Source organism: Nycticebus coucang, chromosome 1, assembly GCF_027406575.1.
Source record: "Nycticebus coucang isolate mNycCou1 chromosome 1, mNycCou1.pri, whole genome shotgun sequence".
Classification (NCBI taxonomy): Eukaryota; Metazoa; Chordata; class Mammalia; order Primates; family Lorisidae; genus Nycticebus; species Nycticebus coucang.
Window position 1 is genome coordinate 85,150,085 of NC_069780.1, and position 24,824 is coordinate 85,174,908.

The 24,824-nt window shown below is 39.5% G+C and overlaps 1 protein-coding gene across 1 annotated transcript in view; it reads left to right on the forward strand.

Annotated features, from left to right (window-relative positions):
* The first annotated feature begins 15,247 nt into the window (after positions 1-15,247).
* TMEM144 (transmembrane protein 144) overlaps positions 15,248-24,824 on the forward strand; it is a 36,592-nt gene continuing 27,015 nt past the window's right edge. Inside the window, exons 1-6 of the mRNA XM_053583499.1 lie at positions 15,248-15,520; positions 16,418-16,525; positions 18,473-18,630; positions 21,069-21,191; positions 23,044-23,143; positions 24,709-24,789. Of these exons, the coding sequence (XP_053439474.1) occupies positions 18,522-18,630; positions 21,069-21,191; positions 23,044-23,143; positions 24,709-24,789 (413 nt within the window). The 5' untranslated portion in view covers positions 15,248-15,520; positions 16,418-16,525; positions 18,473-18,521. The remainder of the gene's footprint in view (positions 15,521-16,417; positions 16,526-18,472; positions 18,631-21,068; positions 21,192-23,043; positions 23,144-24,708; positions 24,790-24,824) is intronic.

Sequence of the window (24,824 nt, forward strand, 5' to 3'; positions counted from 1 at the left end):
TAAGCCCAAGAGTTTGAGGTTGCTGTGAATGATGATGGCACAGCACTTTACTGAGGGCAACAAAGTGAGACTCTGCCTCAAAAAAAGAAAAAAAGAAAGAGAGAAAAAGAAAGTCTAGAGAGCACTGAGTCCCCAGCTGTCCAGGCTCAGCCCACCTCTGCTTTCCACTAGGGTCAGTCCGTGGTCTTTCCTTCTTATCTGTAGGGATAATAGCAGGAGATCCAGGCTGGCCCAGGCCTCCCACGGTTTGGTTTCCTCCTGGAGCCAGTGAAATGCTGATAAATAGTTAACAACCAATCCTCTAGGGGAAAGAAAATGTGGCATTTTCTGATTTCTGTAGTGTAAATATTCTTACCATAGCCAATTTCATACAACCAGCACACTTTCATGGCATATGGACTTTGGAGGTGATGCACACAGTCTGCCCTCAGCTGTACTCTGCCACTGACTAGAGCCTTTGCAATAATTTGAAAGCACTGGCGAATACCCAGCAATCCACCAGTGGGAGTTCAGGTCTTCAGAATGAGGAGAATTTATAGTTGGAGATATAGCCAAAGTAGCTGTGAAAAATAATTGAGATTGAATTGTAGAAGATAAAGCAAAAATAGAATAAATGCCAAGAGATGGAGTAACCGAGGAACTGCATAACCATAGGGGAGGGAGTGAAATGGCTGAAAGCTATTTCTGGGGTGAAGGCACAGGGTTTATAGCAGAGAAGACTATGAAGTAGATATGAAGGACTTCAGAGGTAGGCCAGCCCATCAGGAGTGTCAGGGCTGGGTAGAGGAAGGAATTCCACAGCAAAGAAAAGAGGCGCCAGAGAACTCCAATAGCAGACACTCAAGCACAGCATTTGCCAAATGACTGCTTCCGCAAATGCTCTGCTTCTGAATTTCTGGAAGTGAGAGAACCAGACCAACGCCATCTTAAGGGTTCAGCCATTTTGGCTTCTGTCAGCCATTTTGTTCCAAAATAATGAGTCACCGTGAATCTCAGGTTTTCCACCTTGAGTCACCTGCGTCCAATCAGAAACCTGCCTTCTGGAGTGGGCCATATGGCAGAACCAGTGGCAGCCAATCCAGAAGCAGTCCCTTTGTTTAACTTGTATAGCCCACTTTGCTCTGCTATACTATAAAAATACCCCTGTTACAGAGCTCAGGGCTCCTGGCTTGGATCTGTTGCAGCAGAATCCCTGGGAGCCCAAGTTGGAACTTACAATAAACAGCCCTTTTGCTTTTGCATCGGACTCGGCTCCCTGGTGGTCTTTGTGGGGGATTTCAGGATCTGGGCACAACAGAAGGCACTTTCAGAGCTGTCTCTCATGTGTTGTGTCTGGGTTGGGTCAAGGAGATGTGTGCTTCTTAAAAGCTCCACAAATGATTTATGTATCATACACAGTTTGGGAATCTGGTAAATACTAAGGGCAAGGGTCAAGATTTGAAGAAGCCTCAAGAGCAAATAAAAGACACCTAATTACAAGGTTAGAGTTTAGGATGATGACAAGAATGACTGGAAGGAATAGAACAGAGAGGACACAGCAGGGAAGTAAATGGGACACGCTGAGACATAAACCCCACAAGTTGGGCATCCTTGGCCAAAATCCCACAGGGAACGCACACATCACCAAGAAGTTTCAACCTGGAACGCACACATCACCAAGAAGTTTCAACCTGAAAATGGCAATGATGACAAGGGGAAATGTTATTCAAGGTACTAACATGACAGTTTTACTTTTACTGTGGGGTGGAAGATAGAATAAAAAGAAGCAAGACTAAGAAAACTAATTAAGGAGGCGGCATCAAGCACCAGAGGATGAGAGCGTGACGACGACGGCTGTGACAGCAATAGGGATGGCTGGCGAGCCGCATTAGAACTGGCACCGCAGGGGATCTGATTGGACATGGAGAGGAAGGACTAGGTGGAAATTGAGAATAATTTCTACATTTTTGGCTATGAAATGGGAGGGATAGGGTGAAATTGAGGACTACCACATTGCCAACTAGGGTGATTCAGTAAACACTGTCATTCAGGGAGATAATTAAAGAAGAAAAAGAGAAATAAGAAAGTGTGCATTCCTCAGGACTCCTTATTGAAAATGAGAGAAAACATCTCAACTGGCTTAGGCAAAAAATGATTTTTACTGCTGCATGGAACACAAGAAAAAATTAAACCTCCAAAAGTAGTGTAATGGACACTGGTAGCTGTATCATTGCCTCCTCAGAAGGTGTGATAATATCCTTCATTGGACCCACACTCTCCGCTTCAGCACAGCTCTGTCTAACTTACCCCTGGAAATGGAAGTAGCCTCCGGGCTGGGACATGCACTAGCCCATGCTTTTGGCCAGAGTGATTGGCTCAGAGGTGGTCGGGAGACCTAAGCTACACCAGTTGGGAGCCTTCATTACACTTTCCTGTTAACGTTAGCAGAGACTTTTCCCCTCGAGCCTGAGAGTCACCACTTAGGAAAGATGAAAGACTCCCTCAGCACCCTAGAAAAAGCCAAACCGCATGAAGTCCAGTCTTAGCAAAGGCTAAGACAAGCAGAAATGGGAGGCAAATAAAAAGAGAAAGCTAGCGATTCTGAAATGCCAGTCGCAGACATCACTGAGGCCTGGTCACTACAGCTGTTTCTTTGATTATGTTAACTACTTTAATATCCTCCCCAACTATGTATCAAAATTATTTTTTCCCCTTTAGGCTAGTTAGCAACATGTCTCCATACCAGAAAGTAGGAGATTCTTCATTAACACCTGCTGGAAGGCCAGCCATCTAGGCTCCAGGAAAAACGAGATCCCCAGACTGGAGCATCTCTAGAGTCTCATCCTCAGCCGTTCATCAGAGCCTCTCTGTAGGCTGGTTTCATTCGCACTGCAGACTGCTTTCCTCCACGTAGTTGGAAAGGTGGCTGCAAAAAGCTCCCTAGTTTTACTTCTGATAGGATTTATCTATTTAAAGAGGAACTACCTTTTAGTTTCTGTGCTTCCAAGTTCAAATATTCTATGGAAAGATTATAATTGATCCACCTCCTGTCACATAATGGATCATTCAGTTGGAAGCAGGTTTTAAATACTACATTACAACATAAGAAAGATGTTTGAGGGGTTGGAAGCCCATTCAGTAAACCAAGAACTGTTTGTATTGTTTTTATTTTTGCCACTTAATATAAATTAACTAAATTAACATATGAGAATAAGCTTAAAATCTAAGTTAATGTTTTTTCCTTCTTATCAGCAGGTATAGAGAAAGAACAAATCGATTGTTACAAAACTATAGGACTCCATTGCATCTTGTATTGGATTTGTTGCCTGTGTTACGTTTTTTGCCCTCGTGTGGGTCAAATTTTTATGGTGGTTTCACAGATAAACTTCCCATTTTGTCTTCATAGCTTGTAACTCATACTTTTTCAAGTAGACCTGGTGGTTTTCTTGTGATTATTTGGTAACTGTTAAACTGTCTGTATTGGTGACTCTGTTCATGAAATTGAGTAATATCCAAGGGAGACCTTACAGGGAGAAATTAAAATGTTAGGTTTGAAAATGGGATGTCCACCTGAAATGTAGAAGAGTGGGAACGAGTGAAAAGAGGAGGACTTAGAAATCAGAAACAAAAACGTCAAGGTATAATCGCTTGGCAGGAGATGAAATAGGCGTAGAAAATGTTTGAACATGCTTGCAGAGACACCTGGACACATGTCAGGTTTGTACCTGCTCCGGAGCATGCTTGCATGCACACTTCAGATTTATATAAAAGGGTAAGCATAAGGCACAAGTATCACAATATTTACAATACAAGCCCTGGAACCAGGCAGATTTGGGGTTAAACGCTTTACTTATCAGCCACAGGGATCTGAGCAAGTTACTCTCTGAGCCTCAGTGCCCTCATTCGTAAAATGGAGATAACAGCATGTAATTCCCCAAGCTGATGGAAAGATGGAGCGTGGCAAGGCAGTCCTGCTGGCTAACAGTTAGGATTAACGTCATTCTACACCACTGAGGAGGCTTTCTTCAGGAGGCTTTTTTTTACTTTTGTTCTTTTGTTGTTTTTTTGTTTGTTTTTTTGAGACAGTCTCACTATGCCGCCCTCGGTGGAGTGCTGTGGTGTCACGGCCCACAGCAGCCTCAAACTCTTAAGTGATTCTCCTGCCTCTGCCTCCCAAGTAGCTGGGACTACAGGCACCCGCCACCACGCCCGGCTGTTTTTTGTTACAGTTGTCGTTGTTTAGCAGGCCTGGGCTGGGTTCGAACCTGCCAGCCCTGCTGTGCGTGGCTGCACCCAGCCCACGGAGCTACAGGCACCACCCAGAATGCTTTTCCATCAGGACGTTTCCTTCTTCGCATCCTCCTCCACCCCTCTCAGGGCCCTTGCTGGAGACAATCAGTGATCTCTCAGTAGCACCCTGATGACTTTTCTCCTCTGTCCTTTTGCCACAGTAACAGGTTGACCTTCACCCTGTGACTCCTCTGACTGGAGAACTCTGCCAAAGACAGTCACGTTGTTGTGCCAACGAGCAAGCTATGAGAGGCCATGCTTGTCCACTGGACATTTTCAAGATTACTTATACAACAGAACAGCCTAGTTAAGATTGCACTCGAGAGTTTTAAATTTTTTCATGAATAAAATCAAGTATAAACTTTCATTTAAATGTGACACTATGATCATATACCATTTTTTAGTCTTTAAAGATGGATACTTTGAATTACCTGGACAGGTTCTTCCCTTTTGTTTTAGAAAATTAACAGATGAGGGCGGCATCTGTGGCTCAGGAGAGTAGGGTGCTGGTCCTATATGCCGGAGGTGGTGTGTTCAAACCCAGCCCCAGCCAAAACTGCAAAAAATAAATAAATAAATAAAAAGGTGTACGTTAAAAAAAAAAAAGAAAGAAAATTAACAGATGAGCTCTTTAACTATACAAACTTAAGACCAGTCCCTTTTTCTTGACAAAAACGACCTGAAGACTGAGGTTAAATGGCATGGTTTAATCATTTGTGTAAGGTAGAATCAGAGCTGGATCTCTGAGAATGTTGATTTCTTTTTTTTTTTTAATTAGTTGATTCATTTGTTTTTAATTCTTTTGGTGTTTATTTATTTATTTTGGTATTTATTTAACTTTTAAGGGCTGCTTGCAGGAGACAAGGCACCCAAGAGAAGCTAAAGCAGCTTTACTGAAAATCAGAGCATGACCAGAACTGCTCTAAGGCAGCAAGAAGAGATATCTCTGAGGTTCTTACAGACTCCAGCCATGTCCTGCTCCCTTGGGGAGCTGCAACTGTGGACACACAGGTATGCTGCTTTTACCAAGAGCCCCGGCGGCCTCAGGAACAGGAGGTTTTCTTCAGACAAACTTTAGCGATAGTGATTGTCATCCAAGGCAACCTGGAACAAGAAAGAAAAGATGTAAAGATGTTGCGGGGACTGGGAACACATGTGAGGCTTCCCTTTGGAAACTGGCGACCTAGTTGTGGGGCACTCAGGTCTGGCAAACGTGCTTCAGAAGGCAGCAATCCAGTCATTAAAAATCAAAGTGGCCTCATGTCACCTACACAGGCTAGTGGGAACTCTTTCTAAGCACCTTATAATTAAAAACTTAAAAATACGGAAGATAGACTATTTTTGTACAAGCGACTATGCATCAACATTTTGAACTATAGTAAATTATAGAAATACAATCTGAGAAAGTAAAAAATGATTTGGAACAAGAAAGTAAATTTTTTTCTTTGCTATTCATCAATCCAAAATCGGTGCCACAGATAAAGTGAGGTGAAAATTTGTTAGAAAACAATATTTCTCCTAAAAGTACACTGAATCTATAAACTGTCCTAATGGCCCCAATTTTGGAGTGACTACTGCTTACTTGCTGTGAACTTTTCTTCTCTGAAATCAGGGACTATCAAAAACAGCTATCGCATTAAGAAGGAAACGTCCCAATCTCACCTGAAGGAGTTAGTTGCTGTGAGCCAGAGAAGCAGCCTTGATTTATAATCCCTGCTCAGAGCTCCAGGGAATGGGCCTCAGGACACATTTACATCTTATCTTGACTTCATTTCCCAGGAAATAGGACCACAGGCTCGTTTCACAGTCCAGAACTGAGGTTGGCCCCCTTTACACACAAAAACATTTTGCTTTGAGCCTATCAAAACACTTCATTTACATTGCACCTGAACTCTTTATTTTTCCCTTTGTTTGATGAAAAAACCCACAGTTCCTGGGACACATGTAGGCAGACTTAGCTAGTCTACAGGTTTGTCCCTGGCAGTCTTAGGCTGATTGACCTAGGACAAGGCCAGTGTTGTTATCTGTCTCCATTAGCCACACATAGTATCTGTATTTTATTCTATTCCATAAACAGAAGTAACAAAGTAGTCTAATCCCAAACCAAAGGATGCTGATAGCATAAAAGTTTCCAGGCTATAAACAAAGACAGTTCTTGAAACCAAAAAGGAAAAAAAAAATGGTCTTTAAAATGAAAACAGAACCCTTTTTGTTTTTGCTTTACTGAAACTTGGGCTGTGGCTCCTCCAATGGAACAATGATTAAAAAGAAGGTGTTTTCTTTGTCTTTATAATATGGCCAAAGATTAGTGACTGCCTCACTTAAAGACACTGAAAAGTTTGAAATACTTATGACCCTCTAAACACCTCCTTCCTGATCCTCATTCTTGATCTATGATATTGATTCCTATTTCACTGAGAAACAGAAAAAAGAATTAGAGGAAAGTGCATGAAGCTCCCACCACCACATCTCCCATGGCCCTGTAACTGCACCTGTCACCATCCATGCTGCTCTGTGCTGCTAACAATACCTATTTCCCTCTCCTTTTGTGCTGAATCCCACATACTTGGGCCCATGCAGAGACCCTGTTCCATAACTCTCTCGCCTCCTGGTATCCATGCCTTTCTGCATTGTCCTCTCACACTAAGTCAGGAATGTCCTGTGTGACAGTTAGAATACTGTGCAAGTGGTGGTGTGTGACTTCAGACACTAGGTCATAGAGGACAATGACATTCCCCCCAGACTCTTGGACTTCTCTATGGAAAGCCAGCAACATGTCATGAGGACACTAGAGCAGTCCTATGAAGAGGAGACCCCCATGTTAAGAAGAACTGAGATCTCCCACCAGCAGCTCCATCCAACCCACCGGTCAGGTGAGTAAGCCACCTTGGATTTGGAGCCTCCTGAGCACATCTGCAGTGACTAGAGCCCCAGCCCACATCCAACTGCGACCTGATGAGAAACCCCGAGAGGGAACCCTTGGTCAGGCTGCTCCTAAATTCTTGACCCACAAAAACTATGAGAGACAACAAATATTTAATGTTCTTTTAGGCTACTATATTTTTGGTGACCATGCTTGTTACACAGCAATAGATGACTGATACACCTCCTATGATCAGAATACTCCAGGGCCCCCCCATTTTCTTCAGAGGAATAGCCACAGTCCGTTGGATGGCCCACAAGACCCCTCACTTACCCCCACTGACACTCAAACTTCATTTTCCACCACTCTCCTTATCCCCACAGGTTGGCCACAGTGACCACTTTGCCAGCCCCTCCATATGCCTCAGGGCCTCTGTGCTGGTTATGCTTTCCCTACCCCAGCCCCTCTTTCCAGCCTGGACTCAAATGTCTCTCTCTCAGTTAGGTCTCCCTTTCCTACACATTTTCTTACGCCCACACAGAGTCTCTACTCTCCCTACCTCCTTAATTGGTTTTTTTCTTAGCGCACATTGTTTAATATGCCATATATAACATTTATCATCTGGCTCCACTTCCTTGGACGTAAGCTGAGTTGGTGCATGGATTTTTGACTGTCTCTGTGTCTACAACAAGTATCTGGTTTATAACAGGCACAGCATAAAAATTTGTCAAATGAATTCAAGAGTGTTAAGAATATAAGGAAACCCAATTAATAGTACTTTTAAAAGTACCTTCAGAAGCTGTTATATCCAGCTATTGGCCTTTTTCCTTGTGAAACTCAAATGAGAACTGAAAGTGTGTTACAGTAACAGTATGTGTCCGTGGAGTCTGAACCTTTTGTTTTCTTTCCTCTTGACTTTCTCAAGTTCCCACTTTTTTATCCTTTATTCCTGTTATTTCATTGTATGTTTTAATTCTGCACTTATTCAAAGACTTTATGAAATTAAGTAGATAATAAATAGATACAAATAAATAATTGAATAATATTCATGTTTTCTTAAGCTCAAAATAAGTGATTAAAACTATGGTTGTTTCAATTTACTATTCTTACAGAAGAGTAGCTCTTTAAGGAATAAACTTTAATTTTTTGTAAACCTTATTTTTAAGAGTCAACAAAAAGTAATATTTTATTGGGGATAACATCATAAAACATTTTGTAAGAAAAATGTACTTTGAATTAGGACAGGAATATTTATTTCTCAGTAATAAGGCATTGTTTTTCCAAATTCATATTATTCTTAGAAAGTTTTGTTTGCTTCTGTGATATAATAAAACTCTTCTTGAAAATTATGTGTTAAATTGATTTCTTCTCCCTTCCCCCCAAGCTAAAAATACTTCTTTGAAACATTAAAGTACATAATTACATTATCTCATGAATCAGAAGGTCTTTCTCCTTCTGACAATCCATAACTTCACATTAGATATAGACATACTCAAAATGAGGAGCAGAAGCCCTTACTTCATGGGATCATTTAGCAGCTGAAGGAAGGGGGGTAATCAGCCCAGATTGTTTAACGCTCCTTTATCCACACACCCCAGAGGGTCATGAAACAACAGGTGTTCAAAGATTAAGTATGAAAAATATTTATTTTCATTCTATTGACAAGAGTAAACTATTACTTGATGGTAGATTTCTGGCTTCATAAGTACTTCTCTTGCACATCTCTTGTGAATGGCTGAAAAAGTAATCAATGAATTAAATAACTTTAAATAAGTGAGCAAATATACCATATATATAATATCCATTATGTATATTAAATATGAGAAAGTAATGGACAGGGTTGGTGTACTTCACCAGAGTGAAAAAACAGTTTCATTGCCATACAATAATCAAAAATTGAGAATAACAGAATATTTACAAATTATTTTTACAACAGTTTTAGGTTATTAAAAAAAAAAAAGTGAGCGGATAAGACAGAGAGATCCAGTATAACCCCTCTCCCCTCCCATAGGTCCCTTGTTATTAACTTCCTGCCTTAGTTTGGTAATTCTGTTACAACTGATGGACCAATACAGATACATTATTATGAACTAAAGTTCACAGTTGCTATCAGAGTACACTCTTGATGTTGGACAGGGCTATGGGCTCCTGCAAATTATAAGGCCCCAGATGCAGTTTATCCAGGTTAATGCTCTGTGTGAGAAGAATGTGTTCTGCTCTGATTGGATGAATTTTAACCATCAACTTAGATCCCAATGATGGTGGCTCTGTTCAGTTCAACTACATTCTGCTTTAGATTTGTCAATTCAATACTAGTTCAGTAGAGGAATATTGGCGTCTCCCACCTGTAATAGCGAATGTGTCTCCATTTCTCCTTGCAGTTTCGTCAGTTTGGCCTCAGACTTTGTCAGTCTGTTGTGAGCTACAGGCATGAGTCTGTCTTATTGCACAGTTGACTCCTTTGTCATTCTGTAATGCCCCCTCATTAACCCTGATAATTTCCTTGCCTGAAACCCACCTTATCAGAAATTAAGGTAGCTACTCTAGCTTTCTTTTAATTAGTGTTGTGATAGTATATCTTTCTCCATCCCTTTTAATTTGTGTTTTTATAATTAAAGTGGATTTCTTGTAAACAATATATAGTTGGGTCCTGTATTTCATTTGCTGTCTTTGTTTTTTAATTGGTATTTAGACCATTTACATTTAAAATAATTATTGATAGAGTTGGATTAATATCTCCCACGTAGTAACTGTTTTCTGTCTTTTTTGTCCTTTGTTTTGTCTTTTGTCTTCCTGACCTTTGCTGCCTTCTCTAGTTACAATTAAGCATTTTTATATGGTTCCATTTTATAATATCTTCTCCTGTAGCATATCACTTACACTTCTTTTCAAAAATTATTTTGGAAATTGCCTTAGAATTTGCGGTGTACATTCGCAACTTTTAAGTAACACTAAATCACTTCACAGGCAGTGCAAATACTTTTCTCTTTGTCTGATTTTCTGAACAAAAAGCTGTTCTTCATGCCTGTCTGCTAACCCTTATGTATTGCTGTCTTCCATTTCACTGATTCATAAGCTAAAATCACACAATTTATAACTGTATTATTATTTTGAACAGTTATCCATTGTATCAATTAAGGATAAGAAAAATAAAAGATTTAATTTTATGTTCATCTATTCCTTTTCTAATGTTTTTCCTTCATTTCAATCCACGTTTCTGACCTATATCATTTTCTTTCTCACTGAGGAACTTCTTTGAACATTTCTTCCAAATTTCCTCATTTTTTGTCAAAGAAAGTGTTTTTATTTTCTCTTTACTTTTAAAGGATAATTAGACTGCATACAAAATTCTAGTTGGTAGATTTTTCTTTGAACAATCTAAATTTTTATTTATTTCAAATTCTTAGGAGGATACCAATGATTAGGTTACAATGTTTTCATTTGTTAGGTAAGGTCCATGTTGTTTTAACCCACACCCAAGAGGTGTGCCACATAACCCTACATTTTCCTGTTAGGAAAAAGCACACCAATCCCTCTCTCCTCCCCTCTTCTGCCTCTCTCCTCCCTTCTTTTCCTCCCTTCTTTTCCTCCCTCCTTTCCCTCTTCCCAACTTTAATTAAATTGAAGTTTGTGCGAGTGTGGTTTAGTTCATCTACTGGCTTCATATTAGTATTGAATACATTGGATACTTGCTTTTCTTGTGATACTTTACTAAAGAGAATGTTCTCCAACTCTATCTAGGTTAATACAAAAGATCTAAAGTCTCCATCTTGTTATGGCTAAATAGTATTCCATGGTATACATATACTGCAGTTTATTAATCCATTTATGGGTTGATGGGCACTTGGGTTGACTCCACATCTTGGCAATTGTAAATTGCCATAAATAATACAGTGTAGGGTGCTGCCTGTGGCTCAGTGAGTAGGGCGCCTGCCCCGTATACCAGAGGTGGTGGGTTCAAACCCAGCCCTGGGCATAAACTGCAAAGGAAAAAAGAAAAATAAAATTATTTTATTTCTTCTCAGTAGATATCTAATATTAATACTCTAAATATTTTATACTCTCTCTTGCTTGCATTGTTCCAAGGAAAAGTCAGATGTAATTCTCATCCATTCTCATGGATAGGTAAAATGCTACTTTTTCTTCTGACTCCTTTTAATTTTTTTTCTCTTTGTCTGATTTTCTGCAACCTGCATATGACAGATTTTTGAAAAATACTCCCCAAAATCTCTGTGTAGATATTTTTGTATTTATCTCGTTTGATGTTCTCTGAGCTTCCTAGATCTGTGGTTTGGTATCTATCATTAATTCTGGAAATTCTCTGTGATTATTAACTTAAATATCTTTTCCTTGCTCTCTTTTCTTTCTGGTATTCCCACGACATAAATTTTGTGCCTTGTGTAATTTTCATCCACTTCTTGAATATTTTATTCCATTTAAAAACTCATTTTCTCTTTCTGTTTCAGTTTAGGAAGTTTCCATTGACATACCTTCAAACTCACTGATTCTTTCTCAGCTGTCAAAAGCATTTCTCATTTTCCTTGCCACCTTTTTACTTTCTAACATTTCCTTTTGATTCTTAAGAGTTTCCATCTCTCTGGGGTTTTTTGGGGGGGGGCAGGGGTTGTTTGTTTGTTTGTTTGTTTGTTTGCAGTTTTTGGCTTGGGCCAGGCTTGAACCCACCACCTCTGGCATATGGGGCCGGCACCCTACTCCTTTGAGCCACAGGCGCCACCCTTCATCTCTATATGACACATTTGTCCTTGCATGCTGTCCATCTTTCCCAGTACATCGCTTAGCATATTAAAATGGGCATTTTAAATTCCCCCTCTGATAATTTCAAAGTCCCTGCCTTAGAACCATCTAAGTCTGGTTTTCATGCTTCCTTTGTCTTTGTAGACTGTTTCTTCTTGCCATTTAGCATACTTTGTAAATGTGTGTTGAAAGCCAGTCATGATGTATCAGATAATAGGAAACAAGGTAAATAGGCCTATGGGTTTCAGTTTGTCTGGCTGGCAGTTAGGCTGTGTTTAATGTCTGCTGTATAATCAATTGATGTAGCTGTATATCAATTTTCTCCAATGCCTTTTTTTTAAGTCTCCACTATTGTCTTTGGGTTTTCTTAGACTCTTGTGCTTAAACTGAGTCTGTGTCTTGAAGCTGTTTCAGTTGTAATCTACTGTTATTATACTGAGTACTGTTAACACAATCAAAAGAGATTAAAGAGTTGACGCATTCTAAAAATCTCATAAGTTCTCTATCTTTTAGTTGGTTAGATTCCCTGAGCTGTGGACTTCCAAAGTTTCTTAACCTTTTTTTTTCTCTCCTTATATGAGAAAGAAAGTCTAGAAGGAGCACAAATTGTCTAGTTGCCCTTTCTTTTTTTTTTATTATTTTTCTATTGAGTGTTACATTTTTCTGATATATACACACCCACATGTATATTTTAAATTTCAGATTAATATGAGGGTACAAATGATTTAGTTACATTTTTTGCATATGTTAAAGTTCAAGTTATAGTTGAGCCCTAGTACCCTTTCTCTAGTTCTGATAGTTTGCCTCAAGGGCAAGCTTATATTTCAGAGAATAAAAGGCATATATGCCTTTTATAAATGCAAAATTCATATTATATATGTGTTTTACATATTATTTATGCCTTTTGTATGTACCATAAAAGGCACAGCTATATTTCAAATGGTTCTTTTTTCCTCCTCCTTAAGAAGCCAGAGGAATTTTTTAATCCCTACCTTCTGAAAGCAAAACTCACTTCAAATGTGCATGCTTCTCTAGGATTGGACCCCTCTCTCCCAGAGTTTTCAACTCCTAATAGTCCACACTCAGCCTTCAGCAATTTGACAATCACTGTTTCAGTAATCGTTGAACTGCCGATTTGCCAATTACTATTGAACCCGGTTTCACCCTATATTACTTACCCCAGCAGCGTCTGCTCCCCTGAAAAGCTGTGATTTTCTACCTTCACCTATCTTTTCAGGTTTCAGAGAGGTGATTTGCCCTGTGATCTTCCTTCTCTGACAGATGTAAGAAGAGCTGCTGGTTTGGGGTTTGTTCAGCATTTTTTCTTGTTGTGATGATGGGAGTGAAGACATTCAAGGTCTTCAAATGTCAGAGCAGTAACCAGAAATCCTAGCCCAAAAGATACACAGTACATTTTCTAACCACATGAAAGAGTGAAGTGAATAGACCTTATTGTTACCATTTTACATGCAAGAAAACTGAGGTTTCAGGAGATGAAATGACTTTCTCAGAGAAGTAACAGTAAAGGATAGTTACAACTTGGATCTTTTAGTGTCTGGCAGGACTCTGTTAATACAGACCATTCTCTTTCAGTATTAATGCATATAAAGCGATATGAAAGAAAAATTTCAGTTTCAGCAGCAAGTCATCTATGTTTTGGTTTGCTCTGTGGTGTGATGTAGAAAGCACTAGACTGGGACACTGTATGATGAAAATTCTCAAGTCTAACTCAGTCCCCAACTCACTGTAAGATTTTAGGAAATCAACAATGTGAGTCTCAGTTTCTCAATATGAACCTGAATCACATGATCATTGACGTTATCTTGTAATCATGAAGTGAAATCACTCGAGGTTGGATTTAGGCCCTTGACCATTGTTAAGAGAGGGTTTGTATATGTAAAAGGCATAAGTATATGTCAAAATGGTTCTTTTATCCTCCTCCATACCAGAAGCAAGAGGAAATATTTCCCCTACCTCTGAAAGTATTACATATTTTATATTTATGTGTGTGTGTGTGCGTGTGTGTGTGTGTGTGTGTGTGCGTGTGTGTGGACAAAGAAACTTATTACTTCAAAATCTTCCTGAACCACTTTGAGGTCTGTTCCCTCAAGTGAAAAGCTTTGCTTTTTTAATTCTTTAAATGAAATGATCCTTTGCCTTCCCCTCCTCTAATCTGACACTGTACTCTATGAACTTGAACGCGAGCAGTGTTTAAACTAGGACTCTCTCCTAGAAGACCTCATTCTGACAGTCCTCATGTTTTCTCCTCCTCGGGAACTCCACCCCCATTACCAACCACTGGATGGGTCTCATTTAAATGGCACTTCTTCAGAGAGGCTTTCTTGAGCTCAGAGTAAGACAAAACCTAGCACCCCTTTCCAATTCCAAGTCTGCACCTTTTTGTATCGTGCAGCCTCCATGAGGTAGGTACTCTAGGTCACTGCTGTTCTGCCAGAGCTGAGAGTCCAGAGCAGGCTTCCCAGTAGAACAGAACTTTCTGCACACAGGGTGCCTGAAAGGTGTCCAGTGCAAAAGAACTAGTAAACATTTTGTTCTAATTTCAATTTAAACAACCACATGCTTCCAGTGATGACATATTAGACAGTGGAGAAGTAGAGGAATTTTTCTCAAAATCTAAAGAAAGTTCTCAGGACCTTTCATTTAAAATTGCATTTTATCCTGTTTCTCAGGTGATTTGTACAGACAACGAAATTTGACAAGTATTGACCTAGAATATGGTCACATTATAGTCACCTGGGGAAAGTTTCCAAAGAACATTATTTTTGAGCCACATCCCCAGAAATTCTATTTTAATTGGTCTGGTATGGAGTCCAGATATTAGTATTAAAAAAACAAAATCACCTTCCTGGGCCTTGGTAATATGCAGCCAAGCTTGAGAGGCTGAGAATATATGTTCTCACACAGCGCTCAGAACATAGATGATACACATCTACGACATACAGATAAGGGCTTAGGTGCATTTATAAAGAATTAGTAATTACAAGTGAAGTCTTGTGATGTCACAAGAGATGTTAGTGATATCAGTGGTTCAGATGAATTTCTTGATATTAAGTGGCAAATTTCAGCTTGAGGTAGTCTTTTACAATTGTGTGAAATTCTTTACCTTCTGTTTTATCCAGAAACACCACAAATAATACCCACATCTATCCACTTAAAGAAGGTGAAATGCTGAGAGTTTAATCACCTCTTAAATACATAAGGCTTTTCTATTGAAAAGTTTTCTGATTGAATGACAAAAGGGCTTGACAAAGGCTTCCCCTTCCTGGTCTGAGTCACCTCAGCATTCAGTGGAGAACAGCTGCTAGGTCATTGATTGTCCTTCCGCGTCCTGCTGCTGAAGCCCTGCCCTCTCCACCCTCCTTAGGTGGAGGTCAATGTCCCCGCGGGAAGTGAAGGCTGGATTGGCCGTCCGCCCTAGCAGAGGACCCGGGCCCCTGGGTCACGAGTGCTAGAGCCCTCGCCGCTGCCCCCGCGCTTGTCCCGGCGGAGCGAGGCTGGCGGGGCGGCCCAGGCACCGGGGGAATGAGTCGGGCTGGGACGGCCACCCGCAAGCCGGAGACGCGCGGCTGGAGCGCCGAGCAGGGGCGAGTGTCGCGGGCTGTCCCCAGCGCAGTGAGTACGGCGACCCGGAAAACCTGCCAGCTTCGCGAGGGGGGGGAAGGGGGTCTCAAGATTTTCCAAAGACCTACTGCTCGCTAGTGGTTAAAAAGAAAACTCAAAGGTCAGATTCAAACCCTGTTCTTTTAGAGAAGAGTGGGGGAAGTAACCTGAAACTGAAAAGGACTCTTTTAGCTGACAGCAGAACAGTGTCCATCACAGCAACAAGTACTCATTTTTGTTTAAAGTCTGCACAGAAGTTAAAATTACTAGGAACAATTTAAGGTAAATATTTGCTAAATGAAGCAAAAGTAGTACCATGAAAACGAATGACTATGGTTTGGTATGTATGTGACCTATCCGTGGATACTTAAAAGAAAACATTAAAATAATGTTCGGTTTTACTTTAAAATAATTTGAGACTTGTCAGGTTTGCACAAAAAAGAATTGGGGGGGTGGCGCCTGTGGCTCAGTGAGTAGGGCGCCGGCCCCATATGCCGAGGGTGGCGGGTTCAAACCCGGCCGCGGCCAAACTGCAACAAAAAAATAGCCGGGCGTTGTGGCGGGCGCCTGTAGTCCCAGCTGCTCAGGAGGCTGAGGCAAGAGAATCGCTTAAGCCCAGGAGTTGGAGGTTGCTGTGAGCCGTGTGACGCCACGGCACTCTACCGAGAGCCATAAAGTGAGACTCTGTCTCTACAAAAAAAAAAAAAAAGAAGAAGAATTGGGAAGAATGTGCTGGAGAGAGTGATACTGCTTCCCTTCTCCACGAAAACACTGATTTTTCACTGACTTAGAAAGAGCCAGACTCTTCTTTAAAGAGTGTCAAGTTATTGCCAATCCATGTTGAAATTAAGACCGTGTGCTTTCCAACATGTCCAAAAGCCGTACCCAGTAAACTTCATTTACCTGCAGGTAATAATTGATTGGCACTTCGCATTATTTTTTCAATCTGGAGTGAGTGAAATCAGAGGCCTTGTCGTGAATCCTTCTTCTCTGTGAACTAACTTGCTACATTTGAAGGTTAGTCATTCTCTTGTTATCAATGTATGTATAAAGGTTTGTTTTGCTTTGCCTGTTTTTAATTAAAATGGAAAAGAATGGCCGCACTTGGGCATTGGTGACTCAGGCTTGTAATCCTAGCACTTGGGGAGGCTGAGGAAGGTGGATCGTTTGAGCTCAGGAGACCAGCCTGAGCAAGAGCAACACCCCACCTCTACTAAAAATAGAAAAACTAGAGGCAAGAGATCTCTTGAGGGCAGGAGTTGCTGTGAGCTACCATGATGCCATGGCACTCTGCCAGGACAACAGAGTGAGATACTGTTTCAAACGCAAAAACAGAAAAGCATGGTTTCTTTAGTTATCACCTCATCACATGTCTTTTTAATCATAGGAGAGATTTTCCAGATTGCCTCCTGCATCTCTGACCTGTTGCAGCTCTGATATCTCAGCCTGGCTTGTGTAAGCCACCACTGAAATGCTCTCAGCCTATTGTTATTTTTATTGAATAGTGTTACTGTGTTAGAGTCAAACAGGCCTCAGAGTCTCTTCGTCAACTTTTACCCCCGTGGAGGATGTTTTCTTACCAGCGTGTGTTTCGTTTTTGTTTCTGCTTTTGTTATAAGAAAATCCACACAATTTCAAATGAATGTTTTCCTTACTAAAGTATAGGAACCAGTTTTGAAATGTTTGCTGTTTTCCATTAAACAGTCCATAACAATGCTAAATAACATTTTTAGGTAGTTGTATATTTAGCATTCTCTGCAAGAACATATAAGAAACAATTTGTGGACTTTCAAGCATTTGCCATTGTGAAATAAGGTAACGTGGAAAGTTGATCTCAGGTGTACTTTATTCAATATAGAGCCACAAGAAACTTTCACCACAACATCAAATTTGAAGGGAAAAAAACCTAGATTGTGCCAAATTCCACTGTAGAGGATTTATTCCAAAAGCTCAGTGTGCAAAATATGAATCCAGGATGGCATCACGGACTCTTCATCTCCTGTGACAAAATTACTTTTTTTGTTGTTTTTTTTCTCATGTAGCTAATGCAACTAAAAAGGTGAATTGTGATCAGTGGTATTTTCCAAATGATATCTTATGAAAAATGTCTGATCTTGGTTCTTTTATTATTATTATTATTGGGGATTCATTGTGAGTACAAAGAACCAGTTTACATTAGTCGCTCAGGTTAGGTAAAGACTCTCTTATAATAGTGTTCTGCCCCCAAAATGTGTACCACCCCTCCACGACCCCCCCATCCCCTCCCTCTTTCCGTCTTTCTGCCCTTCCCATCCCCTACCCCCCACTGAGTGCTAGGTCATTAATTTTCCTTATATCAGAATTGAGTACATCTTGATTCTCCATTCTTGTGATGCTTTGCTAAGGATAATGTGTTCTGCTTCCATCCAGGTTAATACAAAAGATATAAAGTCTCCATCTTTTTTAGTGGCTGAATAGTATTCCATGGTATACATATACCACAGCTTATCAATCCATTCCTGGGTTGGTGGGCATTTAGGCTGTTTCCACATTTTGGTGACTGTAAATAGAGCTGTGAATCTTGGTTATTTCTTCATAGGACATCCAGAGATTTTTAATAAGTTCATGTTGTCCAACAGAATTTTCTGCAGTGATTGAAACTATTACAGGATAATTTTTTTAAAATATATGGAAAATTATATCCAGGTCTTAGAAAAAGGCAGGATTTTTAAGCTCTGAAGACAAACTTGGTTCGTTTGCTTTTCTGAATTATAGGCTAGTGATAAAAAATATTTGAGAATAGAATACTTAAAAACCTGAATAAATGAACATGAATTATGAACATAGATATATAGCTGCATAATGTCCTAGCTATCTGCAAGAAGGAATCTTCTTTGGAAAAGCTCAGTAAATACCATGTATCCACCACAGTTTGTTCACGGGCTCACAACTTCTCAATTGTTTCATTTTTTTTTTTTTTTTCAGAAGCTATCATCAGGTCTAAAGCGACTAACTTCCAGGCAGTGCTGGAACCATGAGCAATAATGGAACAGACTTGACCATTGGTTACATCTCCTCTGCCATAGCTATCCTTTTGTTTGGCTCCAACTTTGTGCCACTTAAAAAATATGATACTGGTGATGGTAATTGTTTTTCCTTCATTGTTAACCATATATTATTTTTAAATGTATTGTTCCTTTTTAGGTCTTTTAAAAATGGTATCTACAAAAACACATTTTGTTGATTTATTCCGGGTATCTCATGAATGGAGTTTCAAATAATTTGATAGTGCCTGTGTAATTTATCTCAGAGTTAGTCAGTATAGGATGACTTTTAAGATTGTGTTTCATGGTAAAGCCAGTGTGGGTACTGTCCGGAAAGCTTTTTCCATACGGAAGCACACAAAAGAAAGACGTTATCGTCAGTTCTATTAGATGAATACCATTTGTTTTATAAACACAGATCTCCAACACAATTGATGTATTAGAGAACAATTTGAGTATAACATGAATTTTGTGCTTGCTTATGTGCCAACATTAGGTGAACACAGAAAGTAGTACCCAGATGAGTAAAGATGTGTAAAGATACGTAAAATGTACACACACATACACACCCTCCAAATATCTCCCAGCTCCCTCAGTCCCCTGCACGTGTTACGATGCATCACACCCATCTACATCTGGTATCAGAACCTTCACCCAGCACCTTCACAGTAACTCACATCTGCAGCCCTTCCGAAGCCTACTCCCAGAAGCAAACATCTGGACTTTTTCAAATTAAAGTGCCCTGTTTATTGCAGCATTCATGTATTCAAGCATTCAACCAGTTGAAACTGTATTACCATTTTAATTAGGTCCCTATCTTCTTTTAATACATCACTGACGAAATGTTTGGGTGGTGTTCCCCTAACCCGATTTTCTCCTGGAGCTCTGTGGTTTTTACTGCATGATTTTGCACAATGTCGTGATTCTTACAGATGCACCTGCCACATTACAGCACAACTGACTGTAATGTGAGCTTTAGGGAAAGAGCAACGAGAATTATTTTTATGTACTTGCCTTCCCTATTAAAGATAAGAGTAAGAATTGGAGATAGTCTGGTGAATATCTGTTGGGAATTCCTTCCTTGGTAGCATTTACAACTTGGTTGCAGTTGTGTTATCTCCCAGTTCATCTCTTCCTACTCCTGGGCAATAGGATTACAAATTGTTTTCCTCTAGGACAGCGGTTCTCAACCTATGGGTTGTGACCCCTTTTCAACAATGAAAAATATATTGCAGCATTAGGAAGGTTGAGAACCAAGGCTCCAGGGCCTTCCTTCTGTTTTCCTTTTAAGGTTAAACAGGAATGGAAACTAATAGAAGAATGTACAAAATGAATAGAGGATCGGGCTTCTAGGTCTTTTACAATTATCTCTGTGATCCTGAGTAAACCTTATCAGCTCTTGTGTTTTCAGTTCCTCATTTGTTAAGTGAAGACCTTTTCTTTATCATAAAGGTTAGCAGCCATTCTTTCTTCTCTCTGCTCCACTGTGAGACTGAATGGAAATAAGCAAAAGTCTTTCGAAGTTAGAGTCAGAAGTGGCACTTCTAATTTTAATTGTCTCAGTGTTTCATTCATTGTCAGCTATTTCTTTATCTTTTTAATCCACAAATTCTGGGTGATACACAAGCCTCAGGAAGGTATAGAAACATCTCACATCACCAGGTGATCTTCATATAACTGGCAAATGACAACTCAGAGCATGGAAATTACAATAGCCCTGACCTGGAAGGCTAATTCTCGAGTTTATGATGTCTGGCTCCCACAACCATTAAACTCTAACTCAGTGGTTCTCAACCTTCCTAATGCCATGACCCTTTAATACAGTTCCTCATGTTGTAGTGACCCCCCAATCATAAAATTATTTTTGTTGCTACTTCACAACTGTAATTTTGCTACTGTTATGAATCATAATGTAAATATCTGATATGCAGTATGTGTTTAGGTGACCCCAATGAAGGTCATTCGACCCCCAAAGGAGTCACAACCCACAGGTTGAGAACCACTGCTCTAACTGAAGGAATACAGGTCTATCTGTGGTCATAAATGATTATATTCTTATACCACAGGTGGCATAAATGATCCACAAAGGTTTAAATCACTTTCATGCTACTGTGAAGTTCCTAATGCCTTACTTTTGAATAGCAATGGCACTAAGATGGAAATGGAAATATAAACAAAGTCTTGCCAACACACTGTTGTAGAAAATTCTTCATATGTCTAATAGGAGAAAAAAAGTATGTTAAACAGGGACACATTGTGTACAGGCTTTGAAGTCAAACAACCTGGATTTACAACCCAGTTGGGCAAACTACTAACTATTTGGACAAGTTGCTTAATCTCAGATCCATTTTCTCTATTTTTAAGCTTTGGCTCAATTATAATGCAAAGCAGTTGTTAAAATGAAATGTGCAAAGTGCTTGGCACACAGGCATTCAGTAAATTTTGGCTATTCCCATAATAATGCCTCACTGATATTCCTAAATGCTAATTTATTCAAATCAATTTGAACCACTAACACCAAGGTCTTTCATTTGCAGGAATGTTTCTCCAGTGGGTACTTTGTGCTGCCATCTGGTTGGTGGCCTTGGTGGTCAACCTGATACTACAGTGCCCTAAGTTTTGGCCTTTTGCAATGGTTGGAGGCTGCATTTGGGCCACAGGTAATGTGTGATATAAATTATTCTTTTGTCATTTAATAAATTGATCAAAACAATTCTCATTGACAATTAGAGGAAATAGCACAAATAGTAATTCTGAAGAATCCTTACTCTAGAAACTAGAACTTAACTAGTGTCATTTCTTCAGATGTTCAATAAATATTTTTGTGCATTACATGTTTTATTCCTCTTAATAAGTTTATAGCAGAAAATTATTATAATAAAAATGTTTCTGTTATTCATCATCTGTTCAAGCATAACTCATATTATTTTATATGTTCTTTTTTCAGAATGTTTATCAGAAAATATTTATTAGTTTTTACTAATATCATTTTTAAGATTTAAGTAGGCAAACATCATTTCAAAAGGATTGGTTAACAGAAAAAAAAAGCAAACAAAAACTTTCTCTCTGTCTTACCAACACCTGAAATTGTATAACTAGATTATATACTTTTGCTTGGCCAGTCAGAAATTATAAATACCCTCCAGGAGAGCTTTTTCTGTTTAACAACGAAATTCCAAGTATCAAATATCTTTATAAATAATTTTATTAACAGCAAATTTTAAAATGTTAAAAATGTATCAGTTACCAGCTTACTTTGAATCTCTGAGGATCAAATGATTTATTGAAGATCATGAGTCAGAGAGTAAAAGAGTTCACTTTAAAATTTTCACTGGAAAGTGCATCATTATACCTCATAGTCCAGTATGAGTGTTTATCAGGTTTAACGGGGAGAGAGGAACAGACTGTGCATCCATCCATCTTGCATGGTATTTACATTCACTCAGCAGCTTCACTGGGAGTCTGTGGGGAAGAGTCAAATGTGAGAAATGTCACAGATGGGGATGCTACAGGTCAGAACAGCTGATTAGATACGTGGGAGGCGGGGCACAGAGGAAAGGGAGGAGTGTAATGACCTAGGGATTTTATTTTTGTTGATGAGGAGGATAGTGGTGTTGACCTGTGAGAAAATAGGGAAAAGAATGTGTTTGAAAATCAAAATGGTGGGTTCAGTTTGGGACCTTCTGAGTTTGAAGGTCCTGGTGGGAGAGTTCTTATTGGCAGTTTGGAGCACAGGAGTAAAACTCGGCAGTGGGTCCAGGATAGGGCAGTCGCATTGAGAGCATGAGCCTAAGCTGACAGCTGCAGTCATGAAATTAGGTCAAGTACATAAAGAACAATACTGCGAGAAGAGGAATGGGTCCAAGGAAAAATCTTTAGGGGACACCTAAATCCAGAAGGTATGATGAGAAAGAGCAGTCAGTGAAAAAAATGAAGACCATGAGGGGAGTCAGGAGATGAAGGCTTCTTGGAAGTCTAAAGAGAAAACCTTTTAAGTGGAGATTGCAGGAGTGAAGCCAGACTGTAAAAATCCTGATGGATTTGGCCCTTAGTGGCCTTCTAGATCTAGAGCATAAGGTAAGAATTGTGGGAATCCGGAAGACAAATCAGCACACAGGAGAAAATGTGGCCCATGTTAGGGCTGAAGTCTGCCAGTGGTTGGCAAGTCTCAGAGGATGGTCACTGCTAATTTTATCACTGACGGCTTCTGCAAGAGTCATGGAATTCAAGGATATGTCAAGAATGGGGAACATCTGTACATGTAGGCAAGGAGCTAACCAATATTTTTCTTTGTAGAATTTTTCCCTTAGCCTAGTTCTTTTAACAACCATAATCGTATAGTTAATACTCAAAAAAGCAGTTATTTTATTTAAAAAATAAGGAACTGTGCTTTAGTAAATTTATCCAAATCCCAGGAGCTTCAGTTGAAGTTAGAATGAAAATGAATTCTATTTACAAATGCATTTTTTTGTATTGGAAATAACACATTCCTTCTGTATGTTGTATCTACAGGGAACATTACTGTCGTCCCAATTATCAAAACCATTGGTTTAGGCCTTGGAATCTTAATCTGGGGATCATTTAACTCCTTGATGGGCTGGGCAAGCTCAAGGTAATACAAGTCAAGCTATTTCAACTAAGATTCCCTGTATGTGTACTCTAGGTAAGACAAGTGCTTACTGAGGAGAATAACATGATTCTTATTTTCACAGAGGTTATAGCTGGTAAAACATATAATAAAATATGCCACTTTTGATATTATTTGTCCTAGGTGATCAGTAAGTGATCTAGATATTTAATCAAGATATAGTACAGAACTATACCTAGGAAACAAAAGAAGGGAGAAAGGGAAATGATGTTTTTCTCTTTGTCTTGTATGACAATTTGCTTTAACATGTTCCATGCATCATATGTACATGATTCTCATTTCTTTTTCACAAATATAGGCGGTCAGCACTCTCTTATAAGACAGCAGACACACAAAGGGGTTGAGTAACTTCCCGAAGGTCACAGAGCTAAGAAGCTAGGATTCAAATCCAGCTCTTTTAGTTCCAAAGCACATACTCTTCCCTTCGGAGCAAAATCCATAAACCACTGCCCAGTTTCCCAGCTATGTTTGTAAATAAAGTTTTATTGAACACAGCCAAACCCATTCATTTAAGTATTGTCTGTGGCTGCTCTATACTACAGTAGCAGAATTGAGTAGTTGCAAGAGAATACATGGCCTAAAATACTTGCTCTCTGGCGCTTGAAGATAATGTTTTCCAACCCCAGTGCTAGAGTAGTGCTGTCCAGTAGAGGAGCCACATGCCACAGGAGGCCATTTATGTTTAAGTCAATTAGATGTTGATAAAATTAAACACTCACTTCCTCAGTTGCACTGGCTGCATCTCGGGTGTTCGGTAGCCACATCTGACCGAAGTAGCAGATGTAGAGCAGTCTCTGCAGCACAGAAACTTCTATTGGATTGTGCTGCCCGTGGGCAACATTAAAATTAACACTCAAGTTTGGGAAAATGAGTAGAATGGACAGGGATATTCTCACCTTACTTTTTTGAGCTCATCAAAGCATTATAACCACCTCAAAACAACAAAACAAACTAGCTCCCTAAGCTCCAATACTTTCTTATCCTGTCCCCAGTTCCTGCCGTGCTTTTTATAAATACTACTTTCTTTTTCTTTTTCCTTCTTGCCGTCATTTTTTTCTTGGCCCTGGATGGTTCTTAGTGATTCTTGATAATGATTACGACAATGTCAGGACATGAAAAAAGAAAAAATAAAGAATGTACGATAATGCCAAAGAGATATTAACCAAGATACTATTTTAAAAGTCTATTTCAAATACTATACAAAATTGCAGCCAGTTAGCCTTTAGGTAGTCATTTGAACTATTTTTTCCTCCTTTTTCAGACTTAAGCAAAGGGATACTTGAAGTACTTTTACATACACTAACTTCTTTAATCTTTGTAACAAACCTATAAGGTAGGTACAATTATTATGCCGTGTTAAACATGGGAAATTGAGGTGCAGAGAAGATGAGTCACTTACCCAGAGTCACAGCTAGTAAGTGGAAGAGCTAGGAATTGGATCCAGAATCTGGCCCTGAATCCATGCCCTGGAACATTACAATGAAACACTTCAACAATATCTAATTGGATGTGAATTTCTGAGTTTTCAGGTTTGGCTGGTTTGGACTGGATCCAGAAGAAGTATCAAAACCTCTGCTAAATTACTTTGGCGCTGGGCTCTCAGTAGTAAGGTAACAGCCATTTCTCATAATTTAGCTGTTCTTCC